At 39.3% G+C, this 25,890-nt stretch overlaps 1 protein-coding gene and 1 long non-coding RNA gene across 5 annotated transcripts; one reads left to right on the top strand and one right to left on the bottom strand.

Annotated features, from left to right (window-relative positions):
• Window positions 1-767: 767 nt before the first annotated feature.
• LOC116035114 (monocarboxylate transporter 2-like) lies at window positions 768-25,038 on the top strand. 4 transcript variants are annotated; one of them, XM_031278067.2, is made up of 5 exons: window positions 768-878; window positions 1,823-2,043; window positions 12,761-12,904; window positions 16,035-16,850; window positions 23,436-25,038. In XM_031278067.2, the coding sequence occupies exons 2-5, from the start codon at window positions 1,827-1,829 to the stop codon at window positions 23,726-23,728; spliced, it is 1,470 nt and encodes a 489-aa protein (XP_031133927.1). In that variant the 5' UTR covers window positions 768-878; window positions 1,823-1,826; the 3' UTR covers window positions 23,729-25,038. The 4 variants fall into 4 exon arrangements, with proteins under 4 accessions (XP_031133927.1, XP_031133934.1, XP_035858213.1 ...); XM_031278074.2 differs by lacking the exon at window positions 768-878 and adding an exon at window positions 918-1,215; XM_036002320.1 differs by lacking the exon at window positions 768-878 and adding an exon at window positions 918-1,179.
• LOC118495293 lies at window positions 5,406-15,983 on the bottom strand. The gene is made up of 3 exons (XR_004897648.1): window positions 15,974-15,983; window positions 11,413-11,415; window positions 5,406-5,809 (listed from the first exon to the last, which is right to left on the bottom strand). It is a non-coding gene; the product is annotated as an uncharacterized LOC118495293 (long non-coding RNA).
• Window positions 25,039-25,890: the final 852 nt, after the last annotated feature.

Genomic DNA, 25,890 nt, shown 5'->3' on the forward strand with positions numbered 1-25,890 from the left:
GTTCTCATTTGCAACGGCAACCTGGCCAAGAAAAGCGTATGCGTGCAAGACAACAAATAGTTTCACATTCAATACAGTACAAGAATACAGAATACAATATGCTAAATAAAGTGCAGAATAAGTGGGCATTACAAATACCGGCACATAGTGAGGTGTAAGTAAGTCGATGGATGTGCAACATACATGAACAGAGAGTCTATATTACTGCTGAGGTGGTGTAAAGAGTCAAACAGTTAGTCTAGTGGTCTAGTTAGTGAAGTAGGTCAGTTATAACACAATGTATATGAATAGACAGTCTATATAAATGCTGAAGTGCAGTGAAGAGTCAATATACAGTCAGTGCAAGTTGTGGTCTATTAAGTGATGTAGATCAGCAATAATCATTCTATGCTGAATGTAGAGAAGAGACAATATACAGTTAGTGCATTTCTCTATACTATGTCATTTTTCATTTAAGTTCTTCTCCCTGACGTTTAGTCATTGTTCTATTAGCTCTCCGGTTGTTTCAACTGTACTTTAAAAATGCAGAATGGGGCTGTTTAGCATTGACGGAAGGCTTGTGTTCTTCAACGTTCCCTTATCCTGTGGGTTTCTTTTAAATTTGTATCTTAATCCAAACTTTAAAAATTGCAATTATTTTTCTTCACAGAAAATGAATGAAATGCTGAGATATAGGCCAACTGTTTTTTTTTTTTTTTTAAAAAGAAGAAAGTTGCCCCCCCCATGGCTCTTGGAGATCCTGAAACTCGTCAAAAAGGCGAGGAAACCCCCCTAGCCATCAGTGTGCACGTGACCTGATGTCAAATAAAGTAGCAGGCTGAACATTTGCTCAGTAATTACTGTGGAGACAAACGGGCTGTAAAGGCGCTCAGTGAAAGGTAACGTGTACCCGGGCTTTGTACAATATGTTTAGGAACTTGTCTGTTTTTAATGCTTTGAGAAGTTACAGCTTTACGCAGCAGTGACGCCGTGTCACTGATTTCGATCATTGTCCACGTGTGAAGAAACGTTACATCTCCTTCCGTCCGACTCCGTGTGGAAAGGCAACCACGAGCCTTTCTTTCACTGAAAACGTTAGTTTTTTGACCTGATCACATCTTGAATAACACTTGTAGACTTGTGCACTGGTTTGGAAAGAACTTTAAGCTATAGTTAGTGTGATCCAGTCACAATTAAGTGGTAACGTTAAGCGTCTATTCGCTGGAGTTATTTGTTGTAAGTAAGTCTACAGATGCTATCTGCCTGGTTCATTACTTAAATACGACCGCAACTTCAGTTGTTTATACTGCATTTATAAGACATGTTACACTTTTCTCAATGTTGTAAGCCTAATAAATAAGGCACACTGTCACATGCAGCTAAGGTCTGAATTTGCCGCTGGGCTGAACTCCATCCTAAAGTTACTAAACTTATTTAAAGGCGCAGTCAGTCATTTTGTTGACCATATAAATTACAGGTTTATTCACATTAAGTAGATAACGCGAGGCGCTTGATGAAATGATGAAACATCAGCATTTTGTGTTTCTCATCATTATGAAATTTATTTTTTAGTTCAGTTACACTCTTGTCTTTACAAACATGACTTATGTAAACCAATATTTCACATCCTCACTTTGATTTACTTGTCATATTGTATTAGTCCATGTAATACCTGCAAGTTTTGGAAGTTATATGTTCATTCTTTTATTTTGAAATTTGGCAACTCATTTGCTGGCATATGAATGCCTACGCTACATCATTAAGCTTTTTTGTTGTAAATATGTCCATAAATACCATATATTTTGATAATACAATGTTATGTATGTTTTTCACTTGTTGACAGGAACATGTCCCCTGCTCCAGCAGTTGAGTTGGACTACAAACCCCTGGATGGTGGTTGGGGCTGGGTGGTGGTGTTTGGAGCCCACATTTCCATTGGATTTGCATACTCTACGCCCAAAGTCCTCTCCATTTTCTTCGAAGCAATCCAAGAGGATTTAGGAGCCGGCTACAGTGAAATGGCATGGATTTCCTCTATCATGCTAGCTGCCATGTATGCAGGCGGTGAGTTGATTCAATCAGTATTTGTTTCATTGTCTGCCCATATGGAACACTAATCACAACTATCAGTAGCTTTCCTTGTGACAAAATTAGCGCAAAATCGCTCACACATCATTTGCTTAATACTATTTGAAAAAGGTGGGTAACTCCCTGTTAAGTTTGTAGTGATGGAGTACACATTCCTGCCAATGGTTTCACACTGACCCCTTTTTTTACCTGGTATTCAAATTCGTCCTGAGTGATCCAATCACAAGTGGTACGTCTCTGTACGTGTGTTCACACCTGGCAGTAGAATGTGTCTTGAAATGCGTCCTGAGTGACCACTTGTGATTGGATCTCACTTCACTGCTCTTGATTGATCAGTGTTTTTATTTATTTTATTTTAACAGAATTTCCAACAAATACAATGATATTCAGTTTAACCAATTTTCAGCCATACATACAACCATTCGCTGTTAAGTACAATTCATAGTAAATAAGGTCCTTTTGTGGTGAGGACATTTTGAAACGATTTACTAAATAGAAAAAAATGCTGTTGTCTTTTTCTAAATAGGTTAAAGGTTGAGAAAGCACATCTATCAGGAGAATTGTTCCTTATGCAATTGGTAAACATTTTATGACTTTTAGTTCATTGGAAGGAAAGAATACATCACCAAAAGTAATATGTATGTAGACTACATATGCAAGTTGATAAATCGAAATATATATATATATATATATAAAAAAAGACCAAGATGTGTCCTGAACAGGGCATTTTCCAAATGAGAACAGTTGTCTTTGATGGACAAATTATGTAATTTGTGCCACTTTTTCTAAGCTACCTAAAACTAGGGCTGCAACTAATGATTATTTTCATAGTCGATTAATCTGTTGATTATTTTCTCGATTATTCGATTAGTTGTTTGGTCTATAAAATGTCAGAAAATGGTGAAAAATGTGAATCAGTGTTTCCCAAAAGCCCAAGATGACGTCCTCAAATGTCTTGTTTTGTCCACATCTCAAATATATTCAGTTTACTGTCTCAGAGGAGAGAAGAAACTAGAAAATATTCACATTTAAGAAGCTGGAATCAACGAATGTTTTATTTTTTTTATTTAAGAGTTGACAACTAATCATTTAATCTTTGCAGCTCTACCTAAAACATATCTTTGGCATTGCTGTACTGCAATTTCTTGTTATTCATCAAGAAAACCACCTGGTTACCATAAATACAATAACTTCAAATCCAGAGTTGCAGCAGAGCTGTTTGGAATTGAGTGAGGTCATGTACCTTCAACCCATTGCAGGTTCTGTAGCCAATGCCTCTAAATCAATACTCTTTACATGACTAGAGAATGCATTTACTGTGTTCCCTTAGTTTACCTCCAAGAACCAGCACTGGTATTGGTCTGCTGATCAAAAACTTCTTAAAATCCCTTAACTTAAATGTTTGAGGTTATTTTTCTTTATTCACTTGGATAGTTTGATCCTTGATTGATGGAGTTATGTGGGTTTCATAACCTGACAAATTTAAAGGATTTATGTTATAACAGAGCAACAAGCAAACATATTTTCTTTCTATGCAAATATATATGTAATATTTGTAACTTGAATAAGTAATAAATTCAGTTATTTAACATTAAGGAGTAGTTACATTTATTTTACATTACATTTAGTTACATTTATAAGTTACATCTGGCCCTTTGAGGGCAGCCATTATGCTGATGTGGCCCTTGGTGAAAATGAGTTTGACACCCCTGCCTTAGAACATTGCACTTGAACACACCACACAGACTAAAGCTAATGGCCAACTGAATGCAGACATTCACGCCTGCGTGAGTGGGTATACGTCGTCACTGTTGTATTTTTAGTTATCAATCGGCATCATGGCCTAAACTAGAGAAATAAACTCCAGTTAAATATCATTTAGTTATTTGGCATCTGTCTTCTCTACAAAGAAAACAACTGTTAGTCTCATTTGGAAGAGACAGATAATTGATAAATTGACTTCACATGAGTTACTGCACCCACTGAAATAGTGTTAAGCTGCCTAATATGAGGAATGATGTTAGCACATGTTGCTCACCTGACTTAAATTCAATTATCCACACTTAGACAGTTTACCTTGAGTCATTTATGAGTAGTTTTGCTTTTTCTCTTCAACACACAGGTTCATAAAGAATGTATATAAGTAATTTGATGTACAATGATCTTAAGACCCTAAAAAGAGAGATTTGCCGAGATGAGAACATGGTGTGATGTCAGAAGATGCTTTCCCTTTCTTATAATAACATCACAATTGGCTGCTCAATGTGTGCAACTACACTCTGGCTTGGAATAGCACTATACTGTACACCCAGGCCTGAAATAGCACTGTCAGACTAGACAAGAGTTGTCAGCATCCAGGCACTACTTCTGGCAAAGTGGTTCTCAACGTTTTTGGCTTTTGGCCTTTCTAAGCCAAGCAATGCCGATCTACGAGCTGTGAGTAGTTAAACCAAACAGTGATGTTCCTTTCTCAGAATGTTTAATAGTTTATTTATAAAGGGGTGAAACTCTTAACTGTTTAAAAAAAAAAAAAAAAAAAGTTACAAGTTGAGAAAGTTTGGGAAAAATAAACTTCTTTAAAGCTACAACCAACTGAATATTACTTTCTAACACCCAAAATTAGCTCTTAGTATCTCCATCATTTACACGCAGCTGTTCTAGCTGTAGCTAGTCTGTGTTCCATTACGGGAGTTGTCTGCCAGGGAAATCACGACACATATGATTACGTTTATGTTACAAGGTAGACAATCCTTTTTCATCATTGACGTGAGGAAAAGTATGCTAGACGTTCTAGCGTAATGCACAACCATGCTATAGTTAGTCAAGCAACTATAAAACTTTGAATTTACACAAATAGGCAGTATTACCTTTTGAGAAGAAAGCAGGCAACTCCGGCGTCCCTTTTTAAAATCCTTGCTCCTTATGAGCTCTTTCCATCTTGGAAAAGCCACTCCAATATTAACTTTGGTGTTGTTGCTTTGCCTGTCGCATTGTCGTTTTAATTCTCTTTTTAACTTCCTTGGCGACTCCGTTATCTTCTCCCCCTCACTGGCATTCGTCACGGTGCCACTGAGTTCAAAAGCGCGAAAGGCAGAGGTACGTCCCTCTTTGGCTAATGTATTTTAAAGATGGAGGCGCAACATGGCTGCCGTCATTCGAGCGACTCGCTCGTATGTATTCGGAATGATTCTGAGTGGCAGATTCTACGCGTACGAGAATACTTTGATTAGTTGGTGGAAGTAATTACACATGAATGAGCACATATTTGTGAATGAACAAAGGGGTTTTTGTAGCCTGACGTGGTCATACTCAGATTCTAGTCAGAATGTGAGTCTGAAACCGCTCCATTGGGCTGTGATTATGGGGCGTGTTCCAACCGAACCAGGAAAGAAAATGCCTCTGCATTCATTGGATAGACCTACAACCAATCAGAGCAACAGAACTCAACACCGTGTATCGTCTTCATAGCAACCACTCTTTGCACAATGCATTCGTTCTAACTTCCGACTTTTAGACTTTTTTGAAGCTGCATATATCATTTGTTGCGTGTAAATATGGATGTGGATAATGTTAGTGATAGTGACATGCTTGCTACAGTTGCATTTCTAGAGATGAATCAGCGAACACACGTTTTATTTCTCTGATTCACTGCTTTGTTCTAATGCCGCTGGGCGCTCTCTCTCTTCAGTCTCTCTCCACCATATAACGCTACCGTGCTTTCGGGCGGTTGTTGAGGCTCCGTCTAAAACTCTGCCATTTCATAAAGCTGTTTGTAACGCAGAAATAAAATGGATTAATGATAATTTTATTCATAGCTATAGTTTATATCTGACTTTACCAGCTGACTTCTCTATTGGCTGTTGAAACAGGTGAAGCCTCATACGTTCTAAAACCAGCCTCTGCCACTTGAACAGCTGAGTCGCAGCGACACCATCAGCTGGTTTGAGATGGCCGGTTGAGGATTTTAAAATGAATGCGTTGTCGATATCTTCTGTAACAGACGCGATGGTGGAATCTAGCTACACATCTCAGTTCTCCAGCGGCAGCCACCTGTTGTAAACAAATTCAACCCAAGCGCTGTTTGGTGACGTGGTTGATTCTGTTACTGTTAATCATCTGTCCGACAATTTTATTGGTCCGAACAGATCTTGTTCGAGCATAATTGCTCCTCAACGGATCAAGTCCAGACCGAACTTCCCGACCTTGAATGTTGTGGGCGGGGCTAAGTTCGGCTGGCATCCAGGCTAGGGTTTTTGCTAAGAATGAACTAAAAAAATTACACAATGGAGCTTTAAATTTCTTTTTATAGTAAACATCTGGTAGATTACTTTGTCGTGGGATTGACTTTTTTTTTTTTTACTGTTTACCTCACCTTTTTTCATGTTTGGCACTACATAACCTCAGCTTTATTATACCCCTTTCACACCAATGGCTCAATCAGAGTTATACCCAGGTCGACTGTCTGTCTGTTTGAATGGGGTAACCCTCCTCGATCTACTCGGCTTCACGACCCAGGTCGCCAGGTGGGTTTGATCAGGGTAGATTAGGGTTGATTTTAATGTAAATTGCGCACGACCTGGGTCGCTAACAGCCGGGGCGAGACAAATTATGCGATTGGTTGGAAATGACAGTGGGGCAGTCATCATAGGTCACCGCCTATGTTCGCCGCACAGGATTATTACAGACAGCTTCAACAGCAGCAGAGTGGAGCGGTTCAATTCATTTCTGAACATTCGGCTGACAGTGAGTGCGAGACACGTCTCCAGCCTGCAGTTCAATGCGGTTGCCGGGGAGCCTCTGTCTTTTTTTTAAAATGAGTCGCAAAGCACAACTAGAGACATTTTCTCCCCTCGTCTTAAAATAGTCAAAAATCGATACTAGAGTAACCTACTTCCTTGTCCAGCTGCTGCAATAAATATGTAGAGCTGAGAAATCACTCTGCACAAAATCATCTGAGAAGTGTTTGATGGTTATTTTATTTGTGCTTTAGAACATTATCACTGTGAAACAATCAAAGTAAGCTTTATTTATCTCCCCCTTCTGTACAATGACCGATTCAAGTAGCTACAAAACATTAGTTCTGTTGGTACACAGCTGGACTAGAGTATGTGATGTTAGCTGTTCACTAAATATGACAAGTAAAGCCCCGCCCATTTCTAGCAGTTAAGGTAATTGTTATGCATTGCTCCCGGGTTGACCAGGGATATACCCATTTAGACTGGCTTAGTTTGAATTTCCAAAAGGAGGGTTGAACCCTGATCAGACAACCCTAGCCCAACCCTGGTAGGTGGTGTGGAAGAGGTATTAGTACCTGTCTGAGAGTCTATATCACTACTGAGGTACAGCTTACCCTGGCTGGATCTACGACTGGTTGACAGATATCAGCTCTGAGTTACTAGATCCACACTATATCTGGCCTCTCATGGTTCTAGTCTGAACCCATTTCTTTGTTTCAACCACAAAGTACCTTTTAAATCCAACATACTGTTGGTTCAGTGGTTAAAATGTTCGCAACATTATCCCATTTCACACAGGATACACATGCCACTTTATTGCTTTCACAACAGGCAAAACAATCTGAGAAACCTAAATAGACTTTTCCACAGTGGAGTACTTTGGAAAACACATTAGATTAAACAAAATTTGACGAAATAAAAGTCTCGTGGAGGCTTTATGTGAATTTATCAGTAGCTGCTTTCAAGGTTACAGGACACCAGGGTGTGTGACTCACCTGCACTCAACTCAGAGAGGCCTAACTGGTGAAATATTCTCCTCCACTGTGGCTCAGGCACAGGGCTTTATCATATTGTCCTTGGCAAGGCTTAAGCAATGTCACCCAGTGGAGGAGAGAGATGGGGGGAATATATCAGAGGAAGGTTCAGCACACTTGGGTCTGACACCAGGGCCCCATGGGAGAGACATGACAGCCTTTTCAGAGAACCTCTGACTCAAAGAGTCCGAATGATGAAGTTATAATGGAAGTAGAAATGGTGGTAGTGCGGGAGATGCCCTATTGTGACACAGCTACATTGAGAGAGATGATCTATCTTTGACCCCCGCAGGCACCTGGTTAACTGTATAAACAGCAGGATGTATATATTTTTTTATTGCATGTACTGTAGTGGTACAGTGGCACTGTGGTACAGTGGCTGTACAATTCTTTACAGCTCAGCATGAAATAAAGATAAAACATGAAAAAAACTCTTCACTGTGCCTCAGTTGAGATTAAATGTACAGACATGTATAAATGTGTGTATGCTTAAGCATCAATATGCTTTTTTAGTGTACAGTTTAGGGCTGCCACCTCTTAGTCGATTAGTCGACTAATCGGTCGTTTTGGTCTTAGTCGACTAAGATTTCTTTAGTTGATGAGTCATTTTTTATGGTTATTCATGCTTAATTACTCATTTCCAAGAAACTTATGAGCACATTTCTGGTAAGCACAAGATTTAAAGTGGTGCTTTTGCAGGATTAATTGTGGAGAAAGTCAGTTTTACAGATGGTTCATTAACTACATTTATATTGTGCTTTTCTAGTCTTAACCACCTCTCAAAGAGCACAGCTCTGTCGATTACATCAACTAATCGATTAATCGACAAAATCATAAGTGTTAGTCGACTAAGAATTTCTTTAGTCGAGGACAGCCCTAGTACAGTTAATGGCATAAGCACATACGAGGACAGTTATTCATTTATGTATTTGAAAGATTATCTTTTTGGGCATTTTAGGCCTTATTATATAGGACAGCTGAAGATGTGAAAGGGGAGAGAGAGGGGGAATGACATGCAGTAAAGGGCTGCAGGTCGGAGTTGAACCTGCAGCCGCTGCGACAAGGACTGAGCCTTTGTACATGGGGCACACGGTCTGCAGGTGAGCTATTCAGGCACCCCATACAAGGACATTTTTAAAGGGAAATTTCAGATCTCAGTTGTGTTATCAGTTCATGGACATTAGCCCAGTCAGTCTGTAATCCGTACCCATTTTAATTATCGTTTTAAGTTGTTTCTGAGGCCAAGGTGCCAAACACATTCTGGTTTCACCCTTGTAATTGTGAGGATTTATTCTATACTATGTTATAGTAAGCGGAATATCTTTGTGTTTTGGAATGTTATGCAAAACAAGCAATTCTAAGACATCACATTGTGCTTTAGGAAATTGTAACTGAAATTCTTTTAGCTTTTTCACAATTTTTGACATTTTATAGACCAACAATTGTTTGAGAAAGTAATGAGAAGATTGATTGATTGATTGATTGATTGATTGATTGATTGATTGATTGATAATGAAAACAATCATCATTTATGCCCTGTATCTTGGAATTAGTTTAAATAAGTGTTTGTTTGTGGAAGAACACCGGTTAATTACACTGGAGCCTGATGACATCAGAATGAGCGTATAGGCAGTGTGACATGGTAACAAACTCCGGTGTGTAGTATCACACTTCAGTAGCTTCAAGATATACATAAGCCTGAGGGGGAAAAAGCAATTGTGTTTTAATGTGGTCTTAAATGTTTTTGTTAGCTTGGCCTATGGGCTCCTGCTTTTGTTTGACAAACTGCTGTGTGCTGGCTTGATGCTAAATCCTTAAAAGTCCATGCATGGATATAATATCAGACATTTTCAAACGAGATCTATGCTTTTATAAGTTATGTATATCTACATTTAGAAATGTACACATGATATAAAGAATGTGGTCATAGAAATCCATAACTGATTGTAACAAGATTCAATATACAAATAAATGCACGTTTGAAGGAATTCATACATACATTTGTTTACACAGATTCAGCTTAAGACAACATACTTTCCTAGTATAACTTTTTTTTCTCATGCTCTGAGAAATTAATCATCAGCCTTGATAAACATGCTCTTGAAGACAGTAGGGGCCCTATCTAGCACCCGGTGCAGCGCAAAGCCTGATGCAAGTGTCTTTGCTAGTTTAAGACTGACGCAGTTGTCAATTTCCCATTACTGGAATTACTTGAATTACTGAGTGTGGTCTAGACCTACTCTATCTGTAAAGTGTCTCGAGATAACTCTTGTTATGATTTGATACTATGAATAAAATTGAATTGAATTGAATCCAGCGCCCACGTCGTTTAAATAGTAAATGCACCGGCGCCCATCTGTACGCCCATGGGCGTGCTGGTCTTACAGGGAGGTGTGTTCAGGTGCATTCTTGGCGTATTGCTGTCTTAAGGCAGCGGAAAGTGATCGCACCATTGACCAACAAAAACCTGAGGCCTGTACTACGAAGCGAGATTTGGCATTAACGAGTTAACTTCAGGCTCAACCCAGGGTTTTCTGTACTACGAAGGTGGATCACTTGTGATCGGGTTAAATCGCCGTGGTAACTTATGCTGAACACCTAACCTGGTCGGGAGCAGGTTATGTTGGAGATTAGAGATCAACCGGTGTAAAAGCACCGCCTGCTGACCAATTAATACTCGACTGATAACGGCGTCACCGTTCTTAGATCAGCTGGAGCTCGGTGGGCGGAGAGAGATGGGTGCGCTCATAAAAGTTAAAACATTTAGAGACCGTCAACCACGTTAACTTTCCCTGATGGGTGTTTTTTTTTTTAATATATAGATTTTCAGCGAAGGGATTTACGTATAGGTTATTTGTTGGCTTCTTGAGCCGTGTGTTGCCAATGCGCACATCAGTTTAAATTACGTTTTTATGTTTTTTTTAAATTTTCTCTCACGATCGCGTACCACTGCTGGGGTTGCAACTGAAATAAAAGCCTAAAGCAACGACAGTTTATGGAAAGCAAAAGTGTAATTATGGTCAGATCTTGTGCCTGACTGATGGGGAAGTGACCAGTTTAGTCTAATGTATTGTAGTGGGTGTACTGTATATTGGCCAGAATCTGCCTTTGGGGGAGGAGGGGGGCATATCATAGTGGGGGGTCTGGGTGTCCTCCCCCAGGGAAGTTTTAAGCATCAACGACTTCATTTCCTGCATTCCGATACACTTTTATGCACCAATTTATGGTGAAATACCTCCATTGAGCCTATGTGAAGAATAAAGCACAGATGACCATTCAAAATATATCAAACATATAATGGAAAGTATGTTGTTACGTGTCATTGGGCATTTTTAAGTGAGTATATGAAAATCCTGGAGCTTACTATCACGTAGACTACACCACTGGATATTGATAAGCTAAACGTTGTGGTTTACGCATAACAGCATCTGCTTTTTTGCCAGCTTTCCTTCCTGCGTTTTGCCTGTAAAACCGTGTCTGTGTACTTCATATTTATGTAGAATTATAGTTTGTTCTTCTTGTTTAAAAGATGCAGCTCTGGTAGATGTTTGCGATTGGTCGTGGTGCGCAAACACCGCCTCTTTTATGTGAACGCGCGTCTCTAGATTAGAAAAACCTGGGTTGACTGAACTAGTTGATAACCAGCGTCGTGATACAGGTTATGCGGGACCGCGGTTGTTAGGTTAGGTGAAGCCGGATCACTGAAAGAAATCCAGGACATATTGATCTTGATTCGTAGTACAGGCCTCTGGTCTAAACTTAACTCAGCATTTCATTGTTACAATGTGCTTAGGCTCGTGCACAACGCGCGCACACTATGCTTATTACACACACAGGGACGCGTAGCAGCATACAAACATGCAAAAGATTAAAAATAAAAATATTACAATGTGAAATGGTATTATGAAATGATCTGCCTGCACGCTTCCATTTCACGCATGAGCACATCATTTTCTTCTCCTGAAAATCTCTCCTTCCTGCTTATCAAATCTGCCATTAATGACAGCAATGCGCCAAGGTACAAACCCGCTTGGCTGTTAAAGGGAATGGGAGATGACACTCTGGTTTATTGCATATTATGCCCAAAACACACCTATGATGAATTAAGACACTAAGTACAACCCTTTTGAACCATGCACCTGGCGCACGGACCCTTTTTTCCACCGTTAAACTAGCAAAAGTGGATTCATGCACGCCTTAAATGCACCTGCGCCAGGCGCTTCACGCCGTGCGCTTAGATCATTAAAATAGGGCCCTAGGTGTTTGCCAAACATGTAATCCTCTTAGGCTCACTGGGCTATTTTCAATTATCACCATCCACACTGAAGTACTTCCCACCACTGCATTAAAAAGCTAGTTTGATTGATGCTCTTCCCATTGTTATATATATATATATATATATATATATATATATATATATATATATATATATATATATATATATATATATTATATATATATATATATATATATATATATATATATATATATAATTGAGTAAAAAAAATTTAAACAATTGGTCTTTATCCCAAGAGGAAGAAATAAGTTTTCATTTTGATGCACTGCAATAGGACTGGAGGTGCAATGTCACTCTTTCAGGCAAGGTTATGAATGAAGGGAAGGGTGACAGCATATAAAAAGCTGTTTAATTGCTGATTGATCACGGGGTGTAGCATTTTACATTATATGGGGAGAGTATAATGAGTTGCCAAGTTGCGTCGCAATGGACGCAAAAGTTTGAAGTTCCCTTTTGCCCTTGATTTAGACCTAGAGTGAGAACTGCTGTGTGAACTCCCTGATCACTAGCAGTAGGTAAGCTAATTACTAACTACTAACTGTTTATATTGAGCTGTAACATTCGATAATTCTGAACCACTCTTTCTCTCTCTGTCTTTCTTTTTGTCTTCCTCCTTCTCTTTGCAGGACCAGTGAGCACTGTGTTGGTCAATCGCTTTGGAAGCCGGCCAATAGTCATATTGGGTGGACTGATGTGTGGGGTCTCTATGGTAGTCGCTTCTTTTGGGAGCTCCCTCCTTCACCTCTACTTTTGCATTGGCGTCATTGGAGGTAGAGTACTTGGATATGTTTTTTAAAATATATTGTGACACTGCTGCCCTAAAAAGCTTTAGCCAGGTTGATAGATTTTACAACGTGCATAACAGCCTTGGCAATCCATAGACATTAAGTTGATCTCAGCTCATAACTAAGATAAGGTAGATTAGATTAGATAGACTTTATTGATCCCAAATTGGGAAATTTCAGTGCTACATCAGCAAAATATAAGACAAACAACACACTTACAGATTATGCAAGAAATAATGAATAGGATAAAATACAAGAACAACAATTCAAAAATAAAATGCAAAAGAAAGAATGGACAAACGTGTAAAAGGTACCCATTTGTTTGCTATTGAATAAGCCAACTAATTCTATGATATGGATCCCAGACATATTGCTTACCATTCCCATCAGTTCTAAGACCATCTCTGGTAGGGAAAGTCTGTATCTTTTCATATCCTTTCAGAATGTCTGGGTTGCCAGATCTGCTTCCCTTGACTGGGCTACCTTGCTGATTGTTGGGGCCCAGGGCATCTGCCCCAGCTCCTGGGGTGCAGTTAGAGCACCAAGGGGACCAGGACTAGGGCGGTAATTAAGACAGAACCGTCGCTGATCCCAGAGAGCATGGTCTTCCGTGGCCCTCTGTACTCTCCCGTAGGCTCCGATCATGCTTGTCACAAGGGGTCTCCCTGCCACCCTGCGAGGCTCATTACCCTGCCAAGGACTGCTGTGAAGGATTAATAGGCCTAGCAAGTGGCTGGGCCATGTGTGGTGCCCGGGGGCATGTGTGTGCCCCGCTCTGCTCCCCTGTGCCCTGGCTCACCTAGCAGACATATGCCTACACACATGCATACACAAATACACACACATAGGCAAAAAGATGAAAAACACCCCTGACTCAGTGAGTTGCTTTTAGTAAGTAATTTTCTTGTTCATACAGCTCCTAGCCCAGATTTTAGATTTAATTGATTGTCTTTCTTTCTTGTCCCTCTGCATAGTTTTAGGAGGGACTGTCTTTTAAGTAGGCAGGAACAATCCAGGTCAGCTTGTCATTATACAAGGTTGTAAGTGTGGCACTTCTGCGTTTGCTTAATTTTCAGCACCAGAGGTCACCGCTTGGGAGTTAGCAGTGATAAGGATTTTGAGAAAACAGGCACAAAATTGAAAAAAAAAGACCGTTGACACTTGAGGGGTGCTCTGGGGGTTCTGGTATGCTGATGGACTTTATACCATGTATTGACAATCACCCCTGACAGTAAACACATGGAGATAAGTTTGAAAAACAGTGGAGTATTTCTTTAACAAGTAAATTAAACCAAATGTCAGAATCAGTCAGAAGTTAAGATACTTTAAATTTACCTAAAGCTAATTTTGTATTGTATATTGTATGTATTTAATTTGTTTTTGACATCCCTCCATGTCTTTATAAATAAGAAATCATCTGCCAAATACACAAAAATATGCCACTTTTGATGCTTGGTGTTTGAATGACCAAAGATGTTCACAGATGTTGAACTTATTTTGACCCTCACACATCTGATAAGATGTCATACACAGTACCTTCTCCAGTGCTTGGAGTTACTTGTCATGCAGTCCCTCCAGGATTTCACTTTTTTTTTTTTAGATTGTTGCTGAATGTGCTGAATAAATGTTGTGACGTCTTTTGTATTTTTGTTGCAATGAAGTTGCCAGAGACAGTAAAAATTGCAAAAAGAAGTTGCTATTTTGTTGTTGTTGGTATAAGTCTTTAAAAATAAAAATAAACTTTTTTTTCGGGGAGAACAACACTATTCTGGGCTGAGTTTTCCTAGTACCCTTACTGAAAAGGCTGACGATGCTGCAAATGTTGGTATAATATGAAAATGGCTCGTGGATTTAAGACAAAAAATAATAATTTATTGAATGAATCAAATTTGAACATATATGTCAGTGGCTTGTTAATCTTTACATTGTTAGTTATTTTCCTATCCTGGCCTGGGACACAGTCATACAGTTTGATAAAGTACTTATTGGACTTAACTTATCATTGCACTTACAATAACGAGCATAGCTGTCCTCAATTTAGGTCATCCTGTACATCTCATCTCTGTGGGTGTGTGTTGTTTTGGTGCCCCGCCTGCTGCAGAGAGTGGACAGGATTGAAACAGCAACAGCTTTCAGTAACTTTAGAGTGAGAAATTGTTACAGCGTACATTGACATTAAAATGTATACAGGTTGACAGGACGGTCTGAAATGTTTTGCACGGTTGCAAGGGAATTCATTTGGCGACATACGTGTGTTACGTCAACCTGTTCTCACTCCCGCTTGGTCAGTGGCTCTCAGCGTCACATACTGACGCAAAGTCTGGCACGTGGGACTGCTGTGATTGGTTGAAGTCGCAAGAAACTCCGGTTATTGGTCAAATTTGCGGTGAAGTTGCGGTGATTGGTCAAAATTGCGAGCCGCACCGAATTCACGGTGATTGGTTGAATTCACGTGAATTGTTGTGATCGCGACATCGCAAATTCCTGGAGGGACTGGTTATGTAACCCTTACAATAGCAATTCAATGACATGTTTTGTGAATTATTTTAAATGCAAACAAATTCTTCATTCCTGTTTTAAATGTATATTTATGGATACTTTAAAATCAAGATGGCTTTTTATTGAAGAAAACTAGTGCTGAAATACACTCTATTTCTATAAATCTATAAATCCCCTGTTTAGTCCCACTTATTATTCACAAAAAAACCTTTTTCATTGAGCTTCATTATGGAACCAGAGAAGACGATTAAATTGACATTGGAAAGGAACATAGCTTCCTAACCATCTACCTGTAGCTCTTCATCTTCATGGGAAAATAAGGTGCTATTAAATGGAATTCTTGTGTAAAAAGGCAAGCGAGTGAATGTATTACCGAGGCTCTCTAATTTATTTCTGTTTAAATGGAGAAATTATTTCTGAAATAATTCCAGCATTCTGTAATGAGATTTTAGCCAGCAAAAGTGAAATGAGATGGAACCTTAATGAGCACCAAATCAGTCTTGATTTAATTTAGCGAGTACCCTTTGGAGTTTATGTCCAGGAAGGTTTTCTTACTGAGGATTTTTAAAATGTAACTGTTTTTTTAATTTTTTTTTTTTTATCTGTCTACACACAGGTTGTGGACTCTCCTTAAACCTCAATGCGTCTCTCACCATCATCAGCAAGTATTTCCTGGCCAGGCGTCCTTTAGCTAACGGACTGGCCATGGCCGGGAGTCCAGTGTTTGTGTGTGTCCTGGCCCCTGCCAACGAATATTTACTACAAAAGTTTGGCTGGAGAGGAAGTCTCCTTATCCTCGGGGGTCTGATGCTCAATTGTTGTGTTGCTGGGGCCCTGATGAGGCCTGTCATTCTGCCTCGTAAGCCATCCACTTGTGCACCGCTGAAGAACGTGGAGGAACAGCCAAATAAGTGCAACACAAGGCTAAAAGGAAGCTGTATGAACAATGCTAAGAAGTTCTTGGATTGGACCTTCTTCAAGGATAGAGGTTTCATCATTTACCTCATTGGGAATGTGGTGTTCATCTTTGGTGCCTATGCGCCCTTTGTGTTCCTGTCAGCCTATGCTATCAGCCAAGGCATTGATGAGTACTCTGCAGCCTATCTGCTCTCTATTACAGGCTTTGTGGACATGTTTGTTAGGCCTAGCACTGGCCTGATAGCCAACAACAAGTGGGTCAGGCCCAGAATACAGTACTTCTTCAGCTTTGCCATGATTTTCAACGGCACGTGCCACCTACTGTGCCCACTGAGCAAGAGCTATGCTTTCTTGGTGACCTACGCAGTATTTTTTGGCATGAGTTTCGGCATGGTTTTCGCCCTGATATTCGAATGTCTGATGGACCTGATGGGAAATCAACGCTTCCCCAGTGCTGTTGGACTGGTCACCATCATCGAGTGCTTCCCCATACTACTGGGACCACCTGCTGGAGGTAACTGTGCACACTTACCATACACTATCCATTTACAGATATGATAGAAGCAGCCTGACTTACTGGAAAAAAAACAAGACCTCTCTAAAAAAACACTTTTCCTTGTTTGTCTGGATTGTTGAGTATGATAAGCCAGGCACGTATTTACTTTCACCTTACTTTAGATTACCGTACGCTGATCCATTCTGCAACTGATGGGCCAAGAGGCAGTAAATAATGTACACCTATATACAAACACACATGCGCAAGAAAAAAAAATTCCATTGTAACAGCAGAAAAAAATAGCCAGTTTGGCGCAAGCTCCTTTGTAAATAATGCGGCACACTGAATTACAAAGAAATTATTTCTCCCTTGTGTGTTTATCTGTGTCTTAGTCATGGGCTGTGCATTGTGTAGCAGTAGAGCTCAATTACTTGCTAGGGTGTAATTACTGTAAAACAGAGTAGGATTATCACTGGCGAGTAGGACGGTTTTGGGATGCACATTAAAGTAGCAATTGGTCATGGTTATTTACTGCTGGAAAGTAGCTGTACTCATTGCTCAGGCTTGTATGAAGTCTACTGGATTTGGCCTCTATACAAATTATGGAACATTTGGAACTCAAAGCTAAGAAGCTCAGGTTTGTGTGCGCCCTTTACATTTACTGATGTTGAATATTGAAAATATGTAGGAAACACAAACAAAGAGGCAGAGCTATAGCCCTGTGCTCCTTTTTTAAGGGGGCCTATTATGCTCATTTTCATTTTCAGGTTTGTATTTTAGTTTTTCTTGTAGAACATGTTTACATACTCTTATGGCACAGTTTCTGAATAAAGACTGCTTTCTCCATGAGCGTTTTCATACTTTCACAGTATTTCTATAGCACTTCGACCTGCTTCAAAATCATAAAAGACATGATAATCTTACTTTTTACAATATGGGACCTTTTTAAAAGAAACTTAGAATAATATTTGATGTTTTTGACATTGATATTAAAAGGTGTGTGCACCAGAGGTCACCTTACTTTGATGACCTTACCTGACACAGATGTTTTTGGTTAAAACTTTTGTCTTTAATTGATCATATAAATAATTAAGACAATATTAATTCATAAATTAAGTGACTACCATTTAATACATGTTGCTAGTGGGGGTTTATATAATTGGTCAGACTGACTTTAGTTATTTGTATTGCTCAGCTTCAACCTCCAAGCTGAATTACTGAACCCCTTTTTCTTACCAGCCCTACAAAGACAAGAAAAAGCCCTTTTTCATCTGATGATACCGCTCGAGCATTCTTCTGTCTCGGGCTTTAGATTGAAGTGCGAACAGCTACCTTCATGGTCTAAATTACCTTGTAATCAGAAGGATATTGTTTACCCTCTTGCTTTCTTGCCATTTTCAAGATTAGTGCATTTTTGAAACCCCCCTGACTGTAAAACACTCTTCTCTTGATTCAGTAAAAACAGAAGCATGGAACCAAATGACAGTAAGTGCCTTTTTAAAAAGGACGGAAAAAAGTGACAATTTAGTAGGTAGAAAATCAGTTCTTGCATGTATATTTTTTAATGCTTTCTGCTGAGGTAACTACTTTGTTTATAAATAAAATTATTATTGTTTGAAATAATTTTCAAGTAAACATTTTCACAGTGCTGGACACATGTTGTGTAATAAACTGCACAAAAAGTAGAAATACAACACCCGCAGTGTCATTGCATTTTTATAGTTAGGAGCCAATATGTATGTCTTTGCAGTGATCATTTTAAAGCCTAAATTTTTTTTTTTTTTTCACGTCGAAGTTGAATGTAATCATCGAACAATAGCATCTGGATTTTTTTAAAGGAAGGTTTGGAACAATAAGTTGAGAGTGTGTTTCTCGTTGGTCCAGACGGGTCAAGTTTAGGGCTGAAACGATTAGTTAATTAGTCAAGCAATAGATAATTTATAGACATTATTAAACCCCATTAGTCTTTAATGAAAATAATTGTTAGTTGCAGCCCTCAAGTTATTTATATAGCCCAAACCAGTAACCTTTACTTAAATACTGTACTTAAGTACAAGTTTTGACATTTTGAGGTACTATTAAAATATACATCAAATTAAGCTACCTTGTCATATGTAAATTAATTAAAATGCCCCACCTTTACCAGTTACAACATACAATGGACCTTTTTCACAGCAGACATTTTGACTTGTCATAGTAGGTAAAGCACAGCTGAAATTGAGAACTTTAACGATGGCTCAATTCCATCAAGTGTCCCAGTAAGCTATTTCAGTGAGTCAGCATACACATTACATTACATGTCATTTAGCTGATGCTTTTATCCAAAGCGACTTAAAATTGCTATGTATGTCAGAGGTCGTACACCTCTGGAGCAACTGGGGTTAAGTGTCTTGCTCAGGGACACATTGGTTGATGTATCGCAGTGGGAATCGAACCCAGGTCTCCCACACCAAAGGCATGGGTCATATCCACTGGGCCATCACATGACATGTCAACATGTCTGCCGTGAAAAAGGTCTATGATGAACACATTATGCTTCACTAGTTAGAATTCAGTAATATAATAATAAATAATTTTGAAATGGGTCATTCTGCATAATGAGTACTTTTACTGTTGGTACTTTAAATACATTTTGATGCTAATACTTTTTGTACTTTTACTTGATTACGATTTTAAATACAGGACCTTTTACTTGTCACAAAGTATTTTTACAGTGTAGAGTTGTCTAAATACTTCTTCCACCACTGGCCCAAACTTACGAATTTGTCTCAGAGAACTTCTGTAGAACATACTGTTAAGCACACTGTATGTTGAGATATTCTATTTGGAAATCACCACACCTAAAAACCTAAAAATTACTAATTGCAATACAAATTTAATTACGGTTTATTGTTCACCCGTCTGAGCTAGATAAAATAAACAGAAAAAAAACTACTTAGCCAAGGTGAGTTTAAGCCCATTTTGTTAGCCATTAAATTAATCACATGCACCGTGTCTCCCTAAAACTTATACAAGCAGTATGTGGGATGAGTGTGTTATGCGGTTTCAATAGCACAGAGTAACTTTCTCAACCATAATTAGGGGTGCACCGAAATGAATTTGGCAGATACCAATAAACGATTTTAACATTGGCGTTATTGCCGATAACCGATATTTACCAATGTCAGTATGATCAGTATGAAACAAGTTTCTCTGATGTTCATATTTTGTACATACTGAAAAACGTGTGAACACTGTGAATTTGAAAAAGAAATGTCTCTTTATTTGCAAAACATTTTGAAAAGCCCATAAATCATAGATGTACTGTTTCCCCTGAAGTTACCATGAAAAACACAAGTAACAGTGTTAGTTTTAGGCTACCTTTACAACTTATTAACAAGTTTATAACTAGGGTATCATTTGGGTTTTTTCCGATACTGATGCTAAAACGGTGCCTGAACCGAAAAAAGGAGCACAAAACAACAGTTGGCGACATTAAAGAACGGCTTGTTTATTGCTAAGGCCATATGGTCAAAATTAAATGATTGATAAATAATGTAATAACAATAACTTACAATGACTTATTTCACCAGTAAATTGCTGGTAAATGACAACAAGTACCAGATGGGGAAAAGGGTATTTTACAATAACTTTGAATGCACCACAAGGCTGGCGAGTTTCAAGTAAACGCACCGTCTGTGTTGTTTTTCCGACAACGGCAGCTGCAGACTGTTACGTCTTGGTGTTGGAATCCTCTACAGTAAAAAACAGTCACACTTTACACCGCTTAACATAAACTGTCAGCATTTTAACCGTTGTGTTTAATCCAGCTACTAGCTGACGGTAACGTAGCGTCCCGTGCAGCGATGCTTCTGAAAAAAAAATGTCAGGCACCAAAATGAGGCACCGTAAGTTTTGCTCTTATTCGGTCTCGTTACTACAATTTACGTCGGAACCGGTGCCCTATTGGCACCGCGTTTCGGTACCCAACCCTATTTATAACTTAATGAAAGTCCAGTTTAACTCACTCACATCTGCGAAAAAGTTAGGATCATAAATCAATGTATCCTGTTTAGGATCCAAAAATGTAACTACGCCACGCACTTTGCTCGGCCGCGGTAGCGTTGCATTTCCAACATGAAATTTCCATTTCCAACATGAAATCAAGGAGAGGGTTAACTTTTCCTGCTACAGATTTCCCACAGTGGTCAGAAAGCACAGGGGAGACACATTGTTTCTCTCACTATGCCTCTAGAGTCAACTTGGGGTGGTGATGGCGCAGTGGATATGACACATGCCTTTGGTGTGGGAGATCTGGGTTCAATTCCCACTGCGGTACATCAACCAATGTGCCCCTGAGCAAGACACTTAACCCCTAGTTGCTCCAGAGTCGTGTGGCCTATGTAGTAATTGTAAGTCGCGTTTGGATAAAAGAGTCATTAAAAAGCGTCAGCTAAATGACATGTAACAACTTGCTCCGAAGACAATTGCCATCACTCTCTCACTTTCTCCCTCGCTCTATCACCCACTCCCCCCCCACACACACATGCCGGCTTGAGGCACACACCAACGCACAAGTAAACAAAGAGTTTCGCTATTGACCCTCCGGAAACCACACACTCCCTAGCGTTCTGGCGGTGAAATGAGAAACCCGTTCAAGCCCGACGCAGAACTCCGAACTTGGTTCTTGAGGAGTTGTAGAATTTATTCACCGACAGATAAACTGTACACGCACTGCTTTGTTCACAGCTATAGCATTACTGCTAAATTCATACTCACCGACACACACTCCTCCCCTCTCTCTTTCTTGTTTAGGCTGCTTGCCAGTAGCTTGCTCCTGATATTGTTTGTGGACTTCTGGATGGCAGTTCTTCATATGAGTGATCAAATTAGTGGTGTTGAAGGATTTGACATGGCATCTTCCTCGCGTTACTTCGACCTTGCAAGTATTGCATCCTTTCACTCCCATCTTTTTTCACCGTGAAAAACGTCCAGACCGTGGACAATACTTTGTCTTCAGCATGTAAATCCTGTGCTGCGTTGCATCACTGCGTCAAACTCTGCATGGCCAAACAACAAAAACGCAAACGCACACACACACACCTACACACAGACAGCTAGACAACGAATCATCGGTTGTTCACATCGGATCAGTTTTGCCCATCAGACCGATGCTGATATATTACTGTTACTGAAATAATCGCCCATATATTGTTCATCTCTAACAATAATTCTATGTGCTTTAAAAACTCAGACACATAATAAACAAACTATCAAAATGCTCTTTTTTGATACAGCTCTTATTTAGGCTAGTGCTCAGCTTGTGCACCAATCTACAGTATGTCCACTTTCAAGTTCACGTAGAGAGGCCTGTTTAGTACCCTACATAAATACCCTGAATCATTGCAGTACTGTAGCTGCCCATGACGTTTTCAACTGTACATATTGGGACACTGACAAACTTTTCCTTTGCCTCCAACCTGAGTTTTAATGAGGGGAAATTATATAGGCCCCCCCAGTTTGTCTGTTCTGAGGCGCTCATTTAATAGGGTAAATAAGTGCCTCCCTGCACGTCTAATATTCTCCTCCAGAGGGCACAATCGTTATGTCTCCCCTAACCAGTCTGCTTGTTACTGCACCCCCAAACCTCCGGGTCAATCCAATTAGGAGGAAGTGAGGTAAGTGGGTGTAATTAGCCTTTTGCTTTGGGTGTTTAATGACGCTCAGTTCAAACTCTCATTGAAGTCCTGTACCTGGGCCATAATTAAGCTGTGAATACATTAAAAAAGAAAGAGGTGACTATGCCAGATGGACTTAATTACCGCTCAGCCAATCAAGGGCTGTCTTAATGAGTGTGATGGTCATTGTCGTACACACACCAGATGAGTGCTATCAATCAGGTGATACACACTGCTTTGAGATCCAAATACAAAGTGACCTCTCCCAGTATGGTACATGCACACACACAGTTGTTATCATCATTGTTGGTCGTAAAGATGGTAATTGGCCCACTTAAGGAGACCTTCCAAGGTAGACCTTTTAATTTAATAGATTTTTATAAGATACTGTAACATGCTTTACAATAAAGGTTCCTTCAAAGCTGTTAAGTAATGGAGTCATACAAGGTTGGAGGCAAATAAACCTGAACCAGGTTGTCAGAAATGCACTGAAAACCTGGAGGCTGAAATCTGATCTAAACTACATTTGTCACTTTTCTGCAGACTTGAGCTCGATATTTATGGGTCTGAGAATGGGCCTCTCTTCTGATTCGTTTTGGTAGCAGCCATCCAAATTGCCTTCCCAAAGACGCGCGGAGAGCCAGGAAGGGTTTAATGGCCCTCTGTCATTTCCGACATGGCTCTTCTCAAATTGTCGGTGCTCACTCTCACTCCCTCGCACACACAGAAGCCAAATCTGAGTTTGGTCTTGCTCTTCACCTTCAAAGTTGTAAAGTGGTTGAATGAAGATAGTATTCAGTGACCTATTGCGTTTTGCTTGTCATGGTGCACAACATATCCCAAGTGTGTTTTTGTTTAGACATAGTGTGGCAAAAAATAGGTACAACTGACACTCGCTTGGTTTGAAATATAATTTCTTTGCACCCTTCTGCCCTTCTCCACACAGGGTTACTGGTGGACATCTTTGGTGAATACAAATACCTTTTCTTAATGAGCGGCTCGGTGATCGTGATTGGCGGGCTCTTTCTCTTCCTCATGAACATCTACAACTATTACATGCTGGAGAGGGAGAAGCCAGCAGAGGACAGAGAGCAGAACCAAAAAAACATAGAGAACCATGACCAGAGCACCTCAGACGCAGAGATGAAAGCAGCGATGGAACAGACTGAGCCTCAGGCTAAAGAGAAGAACGGAGCTCAGAGAGATCCATGTCTGGAGAATGCAGAAACACCTAATTAAATGGGAATTACATTTAACACTCCATTTATGTGCTATTTAATCACTGCAGAAGAAAAGGGTTCAACAAGATGACGCAATTAAAGGAGCGCCAGTTGAACCTGAAAAAACGATGTAGAAAATGTGATGGAAATATGGCATTCCTGTTTGTATCATGTCATTTGACAAAGGCTACTGTTTCCTTATCGCTCGGTTTCGTCTGCCACAGTTTTTAGTCTCTTCAGTGGAAGTCTGCGTGACATAAGTCACATGCTTAATGTACGTCATTATTTATTCAGAGTCTGTTTCCAATTCACTTTGCCGTATTTTGCTTTTATCGTTACACTATCTTTCCACATAAATGTTTTCATTTAAATTTTTTCCACTCAGGTTTTTTATGCACAAATTGAAAATGCACATAAAACAGTTGGACACGCACTTCCACACATTTATTCGGTCGTTAAACATTCATATTTGTTTAACCATTTAAGTAATTTAACAAGCAACAAGAGCTGTACTTGGGCACAGCAAGCTAAATGCTAACATCAGCATGCTAACATTCTCACAATGACGATGCTAACATGCTGATGTTTAGCAGGTTTACCAACTTCCCCAGCTTCAGTGGCGTGTTAGAATGTTAACATTTGCTAATTATCACAAAGTACTGCTGATGCCAATGGGTACGTAATTAGTTTTGCAAGTATTTTTTTTTCTTAAAACATTTTTTTACATTTTGAAGATGAATTTAGATGAAGAGTCAGGGACTCACCAACGTGGTTACAATTTGTGCTAAGGGGAACATTAATGTCTGCACTAAATTTCACGGCAATGAATCCAATAGTTTTTGAGATATCCACAAATGTCAATTGCATGGTGGTGCTATCTAGGAGAAGTCAGAAATCTCCAGACAGTAGGATTCATTGTCTAGGCAGCAAGGCTGTCTCTACCAACCTTTTGTTCCAATCCTAAAAAAAACCTGTTAGTTTCACTAGAAGAAAAGTCAGAGGATCACCAAAGTCAGTAGGCTTTATCCTGTGGGGACCATGAATGTTTGTACAAAATTCACAAGTCACAGGGAATGCTGAAATGCACACAGCCACAATATATACTGTACGTATGAGAGTGAATGTTTGCAGTAAGTTTTACTTCTTTCTCTCGCATGATCACAAACCAACACTTTTTGTTTTGTGATTCCTAGCTGTTCATTGCACAGTGATCTAATCGGTCTATGAACGTTTTAATTGTTTTTGTGATGATGTGCATAACCTCGTCATGAGATGTGTTGCATTCATGTTGTACAAAATAAAACTGGCAATTGGTTTATAAACTACAATGTGCGTTCCACAGTGATGTAATACTTTTGTGTTGACATTTACCAGTGACATCTGTTCAATGGGCGAGAATGGATTTGCATGCACGGTTAATTGATTTGATGCTCTGTGTATTTGCACATGTGAGTGAATGTGTTTGTTGGAGTGAGTGACAAAAAGAAGGTGAGATATTATATTGGGTAACACTTAGCTTGAAGTTATCTACATAAGAGTGACATGACACTGTCATGACACATGAACCCTAACCCTTGTGTTGTCTTTTTTTGACGTTTTTGACGCCTTTTTTTCACAGTTTGTTTTTGCTTTTTCCAACGTTTTAAATTTTTACATTTTTCTTCTACACATTTTCAGCGTCCCATATTTTCTGATATAAAACAAAAATTTAAAACGGGTCAATGTGACCTGAAGTCAACACAAGGGAATCCTAACCCTAATCCTAACTTGTCATCACAAAAACTGAATGACACTTAATCGCATAAAAGTTTATGACTTGTTTATATTTATGACACGTTCATGACAGTGTCATGTCACTCTTATGTAGATACCTTATAGTAAAGTATAACCTTATATTGTTATATTTAATGGCAGCTTTTTGGATTCTGTGTTCCAGAGAATTTAACGAAAGCTTTAATTTACTTATTTGATTATTAGAACTGTATTTTATCTTCTGACATCTTACATATGCACAATTTACCATAGATAATATGGATAACACTATATTGTTAACCTAAATAAAAACCCATTTATTTCATTCTGTGTTTTATTTAATATACTGTATATTCCAAAAGTTGTCCTGTGTTGTGTAGGATAACTTTGTTCTTTAAATGAGGTGAATAAATAGTCCAGTCTCATTTC

Source organism: Sander lucioperca, chromosome 6 (genome assembly GCF_008315115.2).
Source record: "Sander lucioperca isolate FBNREF2018 chromosome 6, SLUC_FBN_1.2, whole genome shotgun sequence".
Taxonomy (NCBI): domain Eukaryota; kingdom Metazoa; phylum Chordata; class Actinopteri; order Perciformes; family Percidae; genus Sander; species Sander lucioperca.